General features: G+C 40.1%; 1 protein-coding gene across 3 annotated transcripts in view; it reads left to right on the top strand.

Annotated features, from left to right (window-relative positions):
• DIAPH3 (diaphanous related formin 3) overlaps nucleotides 1-13,460 on the top strand; it is a 487,575-nt gene that overhangs the window by 210,422 nt on the left and 263,693 nt on the right. For 2 of the 3 annotated variants that reach the window (XM_019500535.2, XM_014608394.3), the window contains 2 exons: nucleotides 1,697-1,792; nucleotides 9,531-9,625. In XM_019500535.2, the coding sequence (XP_019356080.2) occupies nucleotides 1,697-1,792; nucleotides 9,531-9,625 (191 nt within the window). The remainder of the gene's footprint in view (nucleotides 1-1,696; nucleotides 1,793-9,530; nucleotides 9,626-13,460) is intronic. The other variant, XM_059723010.1, reaches the window with a different exon arrangement.

A 13,460-nucleotide genomic window follows, 5' to 3' on the forward strand; every position in this document is an offset into this window, starting at 1 on the left:
CTATTCACAGTTCCACTCACATTTTGTTTGGCATGGGAATATTTAATTGTATAATCTTCAAAGATGCAGTATCTTCATTGGAAATTTTCAGAAGGAGCCTGGAATGGTAAAGGAAAACAGAACCCTGTATTTGTGCAGCTGATTGGACTAGATTAGGGATGGGCAATTATTTTGGCTGGGGATCCACTTAATGAGTTTTGGTGAGCTGTTGAGGGCTGTACACACAAAATTAAGGGTGAAGATAATTAACAAATTATTGATTAAAAAAAACAACAAAATCGTATGCTAGAAATCAAGCATCTACTATAAACGATTTTAATTTTATTTCAAAAACTATTTTTTGTCCTGATTTTGTTTTTTTGAGTAATGTATATAGAGGTGATCGCATAATAGCTCAAAATAAAGCTTCTCTCCCAAGGGTACCAAAATCAGCCAGCAGGACACTTGGCCAAGGGAGGAAGCCTCCACCTCCAGCAGAGCCCTGCCATTGCCCGGCCACCTCATAAATCACAAGGGGATTCCTGCCTCAGCCTGCACCCTGATGCTCCCCTTAAGAGCTTTCTGCACCCCAAACCTGCCTGCCTCTCACCCCTTCCCATTGACACTTGTGTCCACAAAGCCTGGGGAAGTGGAATAGCTCCCTCCAGTCTGCCCCAGCTCCCCTCCAGAGCCATGAAGGCTGTGCCTATCAACAGCCCAGGGCTCTCCTTTCCCTCGGTAGGAGCCCCAGGGTGCCGGTGACAGTCTCGCCTGGGCAGATGAGACAGAAGCCATGCTCGTTGTAGCCAGGAGGTGGCAGGTGGCTGGGCTGGTTCATGGAGCTGCATGGGGCAAGGCAGGACTGGGCCAGAACTGGGGCTTCACTTACGAGGAAGTGCTGGGAAAGCTTCACTGCCTCCAGTCACAGGTGCAGAGTGCCCCCTTCAAAGTCCTAGTGCCCAGGGCAGTTCTAGCCAGCTCTGAGCCTCAGAGAGGAGAGATGCTGCTCTCCCAGCCTGAGTGAAGGCACTGGGGCTTGAGCACACCTCGCCCAGGGCCTGTCACATAGGCGGGGCTGCTTCCACCTAGTGTCGCCTATGGTGTCAGCAGTGGCCAGAGCTGGAGCCTGAGCATGGCTTGCCCAGAACCTGCTGTGTGGTGCCAGGCAGGCGGGCAGGGCTGCTTCCTCCCCCAGCATCCCCTGGAACCACCTGCCACCTGTGCTGCCCAGCCATGAGTTGGATAGAATCAGTTGGCAGGCTGCTCATGGCCCACAGACCACATTTTGTCCACCCCTAGGCTGTATGATACCAAAGGTGCCTTCCAACTCTGTGATTCTGTCCCCTAGTTTACTCTTTTACGTGGTCTTATAGTTATTTACATATTTTATATATTCTGTCAATTTAGGTATGATAAACTTTCAAATTCAACACAAGTTGGCAACAGTATACATGATCTGAAATTAAAGAATCCAAGTACCTTTTGTAAAAATTTTAGGTTTCAAACTATTTAGAAAATAACTTGTTCTGTAAAGATAACATGATGAAAATCTAACCCCATGTAGCAGATACTGAAATAACACAATCAAATCTATCAGTTATGCCTGTATTCTCAGAGCAATTTGTCTGCAATCTGACTTTGAAGGTTTTTCCATTCAAGCATTATGTTCCGTTTGTTTAATACTATCCCTAAGTGTGCGTTTTCATTACTTTGACAGTTAAAAAAGAGGAGGAAGATTTTGAAGAGAGGAAATCCATTAAGAAACGAATCAAGGAGCTAAAAGTTTTAGATCCAAAGATTGCACAGAACCTCTGTGAGTAAATTCTTTTTTGATGACTGGTCCATTTGTCCAAAGGTAAATTTCCAAATAAAATGATTCCAGCCACAAATGTGGGAAAGAGTGCTTCCAGGCTGGCAGGCATAGAATATATTGTGAAAATAAAGTAAAGCCATACATTGATTGCCATTAGCAGATTCAACAGAAAGTAACTTTAGTTACTTATGTGCATATTCAACACATTTATATATTTCATATCTTGTCCCCCACTTTTTGAAACAACAATAATGTAATGCACACACAGCAAGCCTCTTACGTGGCTTGCATTTCCTTTCTGGGTAACATTGATCACCTTGACTGCTTCCATGGAGATGTGATGTATTGATTACTGTGTTGGGTTTATGTTTATCCTGGTTTATGGCTACCATTCCCTTGACCACAGTTCTGAGGTGGCCTTCCTTCATCCATATCTGATTCAGGTATTTTCTCGTTAGATGAGGGTTACATTATTAAATCTTGACAGGTTAGCATTGCTACTTTCTGGTGTTGTGTTACTAGTTATCTTTGTAGCTTGCAAAGCCAAATTGCTCAACAACAGGTAGGCAGTCATGCTTGTTTCTCGTAATTGGTCATTGTGGTGGCATCAGACAATACTAGGCACCGCTCGTCCTAGATACGACAAAGGACCTGTTTGTGCATTCACAACTGCAGACTGCCATTTCTTAAGTTCCCAGTAATCACATGCTGATTGAGGTGATCCATGTGCAACTCTTATAAATTGTGCACAGTTTACTAGGTATTAACAACACAAATATCCCACGTGACACATCTTGGATTATAGTAAGCTCACGCATATAAAGATTGCTAAATTAGGGTTTTCTGTATGCTTTCAGCTTTTCATGGTGGCTTCGTATGCCTGTGCTAGTGTGCAATCTTTCTTGGTTTCTTGTCCAGTCATGCTACAGGTCACTGAGGGATATTCCTGCTGAAAAGTTAGCAATTTCAGTAGATTCTGTTTTTACTACAGGAGACACACTTGCAGGTACATGTGAGAGCTCATCAGTATTTCTATGTACCTTTTTTTTGTTTTGTATTCAGTATCGTAAGTGAAACCTGCTCAATAGAGGGCTCACCATTGCATATGTGTTTTACTTGTACCAGGCATTCCTTTTTTAGGATGGAGAATTGATAGTAAAGATTGGTGATCTTTGATCAATATACACTTTCTCCCATATTGGTTAAATTTTACAAAAATTCGCCACCCCACTAGACTAAGTTTCTTTGATTGTCTCTGCATACTTCTGTTCTGCTGCTGTAAGCGATCGTGTTATAAATGTTATTGGGCCATTCAGTGTCATCAGTCATAGTATGTGATAAAACAGCATAATATTGGGGTTGCTATTTTGTGTACTATGGCTGACGGTACTGAACATCTTTTGGCTGTGAGGTTGCCAGAAATTATTTTTATATTTTATTGGCAGAGACATTACCTCTTCTAGCACAGTCTTCTCTTCTATATATGTATTTAGCAACATCAGTGTCTACCTTAATTTATCATTTTAAGTTTGTTTTTTTCCCCCCTATTCTAAATAGGAGATAACAGGCACTGAAGAACCTGTATCCACTGCAATGTTAAGGGTTTTCCTGGGATGTCTGCCAGATGGCTGATTTGTCACCCTTGTTCACAATGTACAGGCCCAGACTAGCTTCTTCACTTTTTTACTATTTTGTGTATCTGCTGCCCTTATTTATTACATATGCCTTATTATTCCTTTTTCTATGCTATACTTTATTTCTGTTAGCATGGCATACTGCCTGAATATGTCCCTTTTTAGTGCAATGGCAGTGGTAGAGTTCCTTAAACTAGCAATTGTCTAGGCAGTGGGATCCCTTCCCACATCACTAACACACATCTAGCTGCTGCATGCCCTGGGTCTTGCACTGCATATATAATAGCTCACTCAAGTCTGATTTCTGTAGCTCTCCTCCTTTGCTGCAGTTTCCATAGCTATTCCAATCCAGCAGCACGTTTAAAGGTGAGGTTTTCCTCTGTTAAGAGCTTCTTTTGTATGGCTTCATTAAGTAGCTCACGCACATCCATCTCCAAGGGCCTCATTGAGTCCATCCTTAATTTAATTATTTTGCCAATTTCTGTAGCTCTGTCATAAAAAAACTAAGTAGATAAACCTTCTAGTTGATTTTTCTTATGAAACCTTTCTACAGTGATCAATGGCTTAGGTGCCAGATTTGGTGCTTTTGGACAATTTGCACTATTTCTTTAAGGTTTTGCTTGCTGGCTTCTCTGAAGTAATCATTCTGTGTCCTAAACTGTATGCTTTTCATCTGTTAAAACTCAGTAGTGTGTCTGCATATTTCCATTGGGGAATTTCATTTACTTCAAACAAACAAACAAACAAACAACCCCTTCCTTCTCTCCCCCCCCCCCAAAAAAAACCCCCAACAAAACAAAACCAAAAAACCAAAACCCCACAAACCCTGCTCCAGCTACTCTATATACATAGGCCAGTCTTCCATTGTACAATCATATGCACCAGTTGTTGCAATATAGGTAGCTGTTGTGGTTTCACCTGATTTCAAGCACTCACGGTTGGAGCAGATTCTTTTGGTTGATTTAATTCATGCCCCGCTTGTGGGATCCTATCTTCATTATCAGTTGTATTTGTGCAAGGGCATTTCCAGAGAAAATGACTCCAGCCATAAGTGTTGGAAAGAGTACTGACAGGCTGGCAAGCATATATTATAAACAGAAACCATGCATTGATTGCCATTAGCAGATTCAATAGAAAGCAATTTTAGATACACATGTGTACATTCAGCATATTTGTATAGTTCATAATGACAAGCAGAGCCCATTTGCCATAGTTCTTTTGGTGAAAATATCTATTGTCTATGATATATTTTGTTGTCTGGAGGTTGTTTAGGCATATAAGAAAAGTGATCACTGCATACACATGCCCTCTCTGTCTTAAGGGCAAATAAGTGCAATTGATGCAATATGTGTATGTGCATATAGTTTATCTAGATTAGTAAATAAGAATCCATATTACAGCTCTGAATACACTGTCAGTTATTTTAAATTCCAAAATCAGGAATGAACTTATCAGTTTTTTCTTCACTCTGCTGCAAAACTAAACAAATTAAAGCTTTTATTTTTTTTTTTCAGAGCAGGAGCATCATGGTAGTTCAAAGCCCCATGTCTTTTATGAAGAATGCCCTTAAGAGCTTTACTGGGGTGGGGGAATGAAATCTAGCATCCTACACACAATCAATTGCTATTATCACAGTGTATCACGAGGCTTTAGACTGTGCTGCGTCTTTACTCCATTTTTAGACTTGTGGAATGGTTTATAATTAGGACTAATGGGATTACATTTTTAGGAGGAAAACTTTTGGCTGAATATCAAGGAATTAATATTGCAATCTCTCACAGCTAGCTTGCTAAAGTGGAAGACCTGTCACTTAAAACAGTTCAAACTAGACTAGATAAAATGCTAGAAAACTGGAAAAAAATTCATAGGAAACTTGGGGTACTGTAATTCATTGTTCCAATTTTGTATGTTCATACCATGAAAAAAAAAATTATAGTATCCAAACTCTTAAATGGCTGGTAATATCTCTTACAAAACCACTCTGCAGAAATCAGCTCTCAGAAAAATGTATACCTTTGGAAACCTACCATTCAAATTTGAACCTGAAAGAATTATTTTCTTCATTGTAAGTGGTACCACTTAGACTTGCTTATTACTAAGGTTGCCTGATATTACCCAGCACTAGACTCTGCTTTCAATTGCAAAAAACGTTATAAAGAATTAACTATTTCATGCTGGGTATGTTTTAGGTTGATTTTGTTTGGAAAGTTGCAGTCCTCAGTTTTCTTTTGTCTACTAAAGCTTTGAATAATTGCCTTTTGAAAACTGCTCACATACTTATTTTTACTTATGGGGTGTATCTTGCATCCTCCACTCTGACGAGAGACTTTTTTTTTTTTTTAACCTTAGCAGTATAGGTAGAGTGCACCCTAGTCATGTCTTCCTCCACCAAAGCAGCCTGCATGCTACATCGTCAAGCCTTGTAGACCACCTTGCATTTCCTTCTGGCACCAGGCTTGTTTATAAGTCAAGCCAGACAAGCACCAGACCTAGTATTGTCTTCAGGCCCAGGCACTCCACATTCCTGGAAGAGACCTAGTTTTGGGGTACCAGCTAACTTCTCTTGTCCAGTGTAGCAGTCAAGGCTGTGAGAATTTCTCCAGAGATGTCAAAATGGCTACACTTCCTGTTTGATAACGCTTCATTTAAGAGGGCACTATAAGACTGGCTGAAGGTGGCTCAGGCTTCTATGGAGTAGCTGTCTCTCAAAGGTCTGGAATTGTTGAGTTCTAAGATAGATGAGGCTCTGCAAACTTCTGAAAGATTTGAGAGCCGTGGGTGGCAAGTGTTCTTTTCCTCTTTATAAGCCCAGGTTTGGGTACTACTCATACACTTTGCTGTGGAAAGGTTTGCTTGTGCTAGCATCCTCTACTACTACTAATGAAGCAAAGTCACTACACTAAGTACTGTTTTCAGACCCAAACTCTCCATTTTCCTGGTACCTCTTGCCAAAGGGAAATTTGTAGAAAATGGTAGAGCTTCCATTGACAAAAGCACTTTGCTGTATCTTACTCTCTAATTCACAAATCTTGTACTCAGAAACAGGGAGTTTTGAAGATGCTACCTGCCTACCTTTCCAAAATCATTTGGCTTGCTTTTTCCCAGATTGGGCCTTTACCAGCGGGTATCCTGATATTGATCCAGTTTTTGAATGACTATCTTCTTACAGCTCCTGTTTTCTAACCTCTTCTTAGGGGCCCTTCTTATAAGAGTCTACTGCAGGAAGAGGTCCATACCATGCAAGTAATAGGGTCCTATAGAAAAGCCTCTCACTCCACATGCACATGCATGTTAAAGGTATTTTTTTGTTTTTAGACCCGATTTCATTGCTTTCCTCCATGGTGTGATTGGAAGATCCAAGTAAGGCATTCAAGGGATTACCACTTGTGTCCTCTTTTTCCAGTGTGACAGTTGTGACTGATGCTGCCCAGAGCTGTTAGAAAGTTAATTCAGGAGATGTTCAAGTCTAGGGTCTCTGGTCTCAGGATGAAATAAATCTGCAGACTAATATTTTAGAAATGAGAGCTTCAATAGGCTTTATGCACTATGTTCAGAGCATCATGTCCAGATTGTGACATACAATACCACTTTGATGTTTTACATCAACAGATATGGTGGTGCTATATGTCTGAAGTAGCCATGTTATGAGATTGAGGCAACAGCAGTTAAGTTTACCAGCCTGCAGTATACCTCTTAGGTCTTCAGAATGCTGCAAAAGATTGCCAAAGGAGAGTCATCTCTGTACAACATATGTGAGATCAAGAATTCAGTAGTCAGGATTATATTTACAAAATGGGATCATGCAGTCAAAGAATTGCAACAAGAGGCCACCAAGAAATGACTCTTCTGTTCTAGGGAGGTTCAGCTCAGGTTCTGTCTAAGACATTCATGGTGAAACTGTTCCGTTTTCTAAACCTCTGATTCAAAAAGTCCCCTACAAGGAGTTGCAGCAGTTGCTAGCAATGATCAACACTTGCGGGGGGGTCAGGGGGCGGGCAGGAAGCAGCAGCAATCGGCAGTGGAGGAAGTGGCTAGATTGCAGATGATGACCAGGGCACAAGTGGTGGCCTGCCTTTGGGCCAAGCTGTGTTAATTTGGCCCACCATTACTACAGGGTTGCTGGTCCCTGAATTAGAAAGTGTCTACAGCTCTGCATCTCAAAAGCAGAGAGTTTTAAAGGCACAGTGATATCATCCCAGTGGTTGTTCAGTTGGATTTTGAACTGCATGATTGTTGTGAGACCACTCGGGGTTGGGGGTCAGTTATGTCTGATACATAGGCACTTCCCACCCTAGCTCAGTAGCATTTCTGTGTAATGCCATTAGTGACACCTGCATCCATCCATACCTTCAGAGTTTTTATGCAATTGCAGAAGCCTGGAGATCTGATGCCATTATTGTTATAGCAGTCTTACACTTGCTGTTTGCCTAAGGGGACTTTGAGACTCATTTGTTCTGTGGAATCTGTCACAACTAGGAAAGTTTTTGGGAGACAGTTATTTAAGGAGAATACAAAGTTACTAACTGATGTTCTTTGAGATGTGTTGTCCTTGTACAGCACTTATTTAGATCTCCTTCTTCTTTCTCATCTTCGTTGAAGTCAAAACCAAAATAGAACTCTGGAACTTTGAGTCCTGGAAGCGGAGGGTCAGGAAGTACGAACTATTCTTTACCCACTCAGTGTGGGTGCATGAGAAAATGTGGCAAGGCTCTATTCTGCGACTTACTGCTAAGGCAGCAAGGGAAAAAAAAGCCTCCAGTCAAAGCATAGGGCATGGCACACACCTACACACTTATGTGGAAAATACATCTCAAAGCATTTCAATTACTGGTAAGTTGCTTCATTTTAGAGTCTGCTGACAATTTTCAGGCACAAACAACTTGGTTAAATAGCAAATTGGAAACCAGTATTTGTAAAGGCTTTGATGTGCATGAAGGAAACAAGGACTTACCCAGGAAAATCTTAGTGACTGGATTTTGTATAGATGGGGCATTGCGGACTTTAATACAAATGGAAACAGCAAAAACTTCTTTGTTTCCTTTTTGCTTTCCCTCTGATACTGTAATTCCTGATTTCATGTTTCTACATGCTAACAGTTCCTACATCATTTTCCCAACAAGGGTAGTCTTCCATTAAAACCCGCCTATCTGGTAACTCTTTCTGTATGGTCCACCAGCAGTTTAAACTTCATATGGCCAAAACTTCAGTTTCTGATTTTTATCTCTTGAACATCCTTGCTTTTTCTATTTGCTGTCAATGCTTTCAAGTCCTACCATTCCTTTTGTCTCTCATTTCCTTAGTTTCACTTTATCCTTCTCCTCCACTTCCTCCTTGCATTCATTTTTGCTGCTGTTGAAGTTGTACCTCCTCTTTCAACAAAATATTTATGATATAGCTTCTTCTTTTCTGGCTAGATAACAAAACCCTCCCCCACGCCCTTAGTTTCTTGTTTTGATAATTGCAGCCTTTTCTTTTCCAAGATTTCTAACGCCCACATTTTTCGCAAACAGTCTACATAAGACATTTCTGCAAACAGTCTACATAATACAATTACCTCCCTGGCTACTCCATATTTGAATTCTGTCATTGGCACTTTGGTATCAACCTTAAGCTCGCCTTCTTTCATGACCCACACACTTTACTGTTTATCTGAGTAACCCATTATCTCTTAATTCAGTGCACTATTAAAATGAACAATTATTTTTATTTGTAAGCAAAGGGGATATGTTTGTTTTGCAGTTTGGTATGCACTTTCTATTTATAGCCACTCAAAAAGTGCAGTGGGAATATTCTGTATGATTATAGCTACAAGAAGAAAATACCATTGTCACAGAGCATGGACTGACATTGAGTCACTGGCTATAATTAAGGTAGCATCCCTTAAGGCAGGAAAGTATGTCTATCCATAGGGTAGGAAGAGTCAGACTTGGAACTGGGAAGTGGTAAAAACTTCAATAAAAAGTTTTATATTTTATCTATAGTATTTGTGTATTGTTTGGGTGACCTATAGAATGCTATAAATCATTTAATGTGAGCTTTGTAAGTAGAGTAACAGATTGGTATCATCTTTCCTTCATTCATTATGCATTAAATTTTTGTTTTAGCAATTTTCCTTGGTTCTTTCCGAGTGCCTTATGAGGAAATCAAAATGATGATATTGGAAGTAGATGAAACACAGCTGGCAGAGTCCATGATTCAGGTATGTAAATTGACAGGCAGTTTAAATTCCAATATTTCAGTGTATGCTTCTCATTAAACAGAAACTTGTTAGTGATGAAAACTCTTAACACAAACTATTCAGTTGGAAAATCATTGCTGCATAATTATTCTCGTAGTATAAACTTTGCATTTCCAATAAGTAAACAAAAGTGAACCTTTTAAATAAGATTTATCTACTATGCAGATTTAACAATTGAGTTTATATTCTATGGTATCCTCATCTTTATTGCCAACTCCCAGATTGTAAATCTATTTTACATATTTATTCAGACATATAGTTTAATGTGTAGTAACATTTTGGATTTTCCAAACTTACTAACTGCTTACTTGTGAAGTACTCTTTATTATCATCACCTGCACTTCATAAAGCTGTCATATTTTTGTTCTGGTGAAAAAGCAGATTTTTTCTATTCAATTAGTGCTGACTTGACCTGGAACCCTGCCTCGGGCATCTCCAGCAGCCACTTACTGTGCATGTTTCCCTGGTGCTTATTTGTAGAGTACTTCACATTCCACAGCATTATATTCAAAGTGTAAAACCAATACAGTTCTATGTGGAGACACTAGGCTCACAGGCTCTTGACATTTTTTTCTATTTACACAATTACTTAGAGTGGTAAGTCAAAGAATCCAATTGCAATCATTGGAACATAATCAACTGGTTATAATATATCTACTAGATAATTGTACACAACCTAGATTTGGAAAACTATCAAAATTGCATGCAGTAAACAATGAAATTATTTTTGGATGTATCATATGATCATGCTCAAATGCAGAGTACTGTACTTGATTTTTATCCTTTATGATGAACTCTTTTACTAAACTTTATTTCTATACTGGTATTCAGAAGAAATTCAGGAAAAATCCTTTTACATTCCATGCTGTTAAGCTTTTGGAAAACTACATCTTTGGCTTAGGTTCTTGGACCACCTGGAACCACATTTTGTACAATAATTGCATATATATGTTTTTGATGGAGGCTAGCCAGTATTGTCCGTATTACATATACTTGTTTTTCTGATAGTTAAGGATGAGTGTCCCTCTTGATGAGCTTTTCTTTTCTAAAGAGCCACAACCACAATAATTATGCCTGAATAACTATGTCATAAAGCCCCATAGTGTAGACCCAGCATATGCTGTCAGAAAATGTTTTTCTGCCGTACTAGAAATACAACCTTCATGAATGGCACAAGCTAAGCTAACGAAGAATTCTTTATCAGCATAGCTGTATCCATACCAGGAATTTGGTTGGTATCATTATCTCATCTGAGGATGTTAAATGTTTTCATCCCTGTAGCCAGCAAAAGGGTAGGTGGAAAATCTCTGTAGGTTATACCAAGCCAGATTTAAACTTCATTGCCAACTTAATGCTAGCAGGCTTTGTGCTCTTTTCAGCTTGTATTTTGATATCATACCTTATTGTAGCACATCCCTTTCTGGTGTCATTACAGCATATATTTGCATATATTGGAAATCGGGTGAAATACTATTCTGTTGTAGTTGCACACTGGCTCCTTTTTGTGCATATGATATCTCCGATTAAACGACTTTTTCTTGCCTGCTCTTTTCCTCAGCTAAAATGAGTTTAGAGACACCCAGAAACAGCTGTGTTCTTTTTTAAGACTAAAAAAAAAATCCCTATGGAGAACATTAGTTTTGGCTTCTACACTTGTGTGTGCATACTGTACAGATGGTGGGAGCAAGACTCATCTCATTTACATCTGATACTTAGTATTGATATTTATATATGTTCTATCCAAAGGGAATAAAAAACCTAAAATGGCTTGTTTAACAAGTTAATGAATAGCATCATTTAAACCAGTAACCCCACAGAAAGAGACATTAATCATTATTTTTTAGGATCAGTCTTCAGTCATACTTAAGAGTGGAGAGGATGCGCGTGTGTGTGGGGCGGGGGTTGTACGAATCCAGAACTGCTATATTAGAAGACTATTAACTAAGCTTTGCTGCCCTGAGTGAATTTGTCCTAGACCTTCCTTACCCAGCCTGATGCTAGATAACTAGAAGATCCAAGCCAGGGATAGGCAAAATATGGCCTATGGGTGCAGCTCCAGTTGGCCCCGTACCACTTGGCTCCTCCCACTTCCAGTGGCTCCTCCTCCCCCTGCCCCAGAACATGTTGCTCCAGCTCCGGCTCCTGGCTGCCTTCCACCCATTCTGCCCACCCGGCACAATGAGCAGCTACCTGTGGGCTGCTGAGTAGGTGGAAGGCAGCCAGGAGCCAGAGCTGGAGCTCCACATTCTGGAGTCCAACCCCCATCCTACACCCAAATAACCCACCTTATTGTTTTTATTGATTGCAATTATGCTGTAGTAAAGGAGAAATAGTGAGTTTTAATGAGGACCCTAAAGGCAGGACTTCCCATGCAAGTGGCTGTGTCATCAATCACTGTATTTACTTGAATACAAGATGAGGTCCCACCCTACACTCCCCCTTCCCCCACCCCATCAGCATGGCATAAAACCCCTAATCTTACATTTGCACACACAGAAGCCTCATTAAATATATTGTCTGTCATTAAACTGATGCCAAAAGCATCATGTGCTTAGTAATGGAAACCAATTATCAAGTTGATTAAATGCAGCCAATACTGAGCATGATTATAAAACGCATGGCCCATATTGGGTAAACAAACTGATGGGAACCTACCACAAGGATAGGCTAGTGCAGCTCATCTGAATAACATATATGTTAGTACCCATTAAGCACAGTTCCCCCCTTAGCACCGACTGTCTTTCAAGTCATGGTGAGCCACTAAACAATACATTTTTACTTCTTCTTTACTCCTACAGCTGAGCCTATGCCTTTCTTGTTCATTTTCAAGAATTCCTGTTTCTTTACCAGCCTTAAAGGTCTGGCAAACATCACCATGCAGGGCCCTAAGTAGTTTGCCCAGAATCCCTCTATCATTCTTCTCTTTCAGCCTGTTGCATATGATTATTGTGGCCCCACCCTCCATGAAGTGGAACCCAACCAGGTTGTCCTGTGCCCTGTCTGCATATAATTTTTTTGAGCATCCTAGGACTTGTAACAGGAATACCTGGTTTTAGTTATAAGTGAGGGGTTACTGAGCACATAGATCCCTTGTGGGGGTATCTAGAGTCTGGGTCTGACAGTAAAGAGGGGGGCAGGGGGTGCAGGGGAAAGGTTGCAATGGGAAAGGGGCAAATGGGCCACCTGACCCCTCCAGATTTATTTTCCCTGCCATAGCAATGGGCAAGGGACAAATTCAAGGCAAACTGCCAATCATCAGATTCTATATCTGGAAAATTATATCAATTTTATAAATTTTCCATCTGTACAATCTAATTATTGGGGGGGTGCCATGTTACCAAGGTTGTCTTGTATGGTAAATGACATGGGCACATGGCATTATTCTCAAGGGATTTCAGGGTATATGCCTTAGTGCTTTGGGGTTCCATGACAACAGAGTTACTGCAGCTTGTCCATTATTTTGCCTAGGCCAATTCATCTTTAATTACCTGAGCCTGCTTTACTTTTTAACCCTGTCACTGTTCTAGTCCTCTGGAATTCTCTCCAATTCATTAAAAATTAATGTAAGTAGGCCAAAGATCTCCTCAGCCAATGTTCTGTGACTCTTGGATGTAGTGTAACAAGCCTGCTGATTTTAAAGCTATTTACCCCTAGTAGACACTATAGCATCCTCTTTATTTACTAATGCACTAGAAGGTACTTCATTACCTCCCTATAAGAATAATTAATCCTTTTCTTTTATTTTAGATGTATAATGGACATATTTAATTCACACATTTTCATCATTATTAACATT

This window comes from Alligator mississippiensis, chromosome 1, assembly GCF_030867095.1.
Source record: "Alligator mississippiensis isolate rAllMis1 chromosome 1, rAllMis1, whole genome shotgun sequence".
Classification (NCBI taxonomy): domain Eukaryota; kingdom Metazoa; phylum Chordata; order Crocodylia; family Alligatoridae; genus Alligator; species Alligator mississippiensis.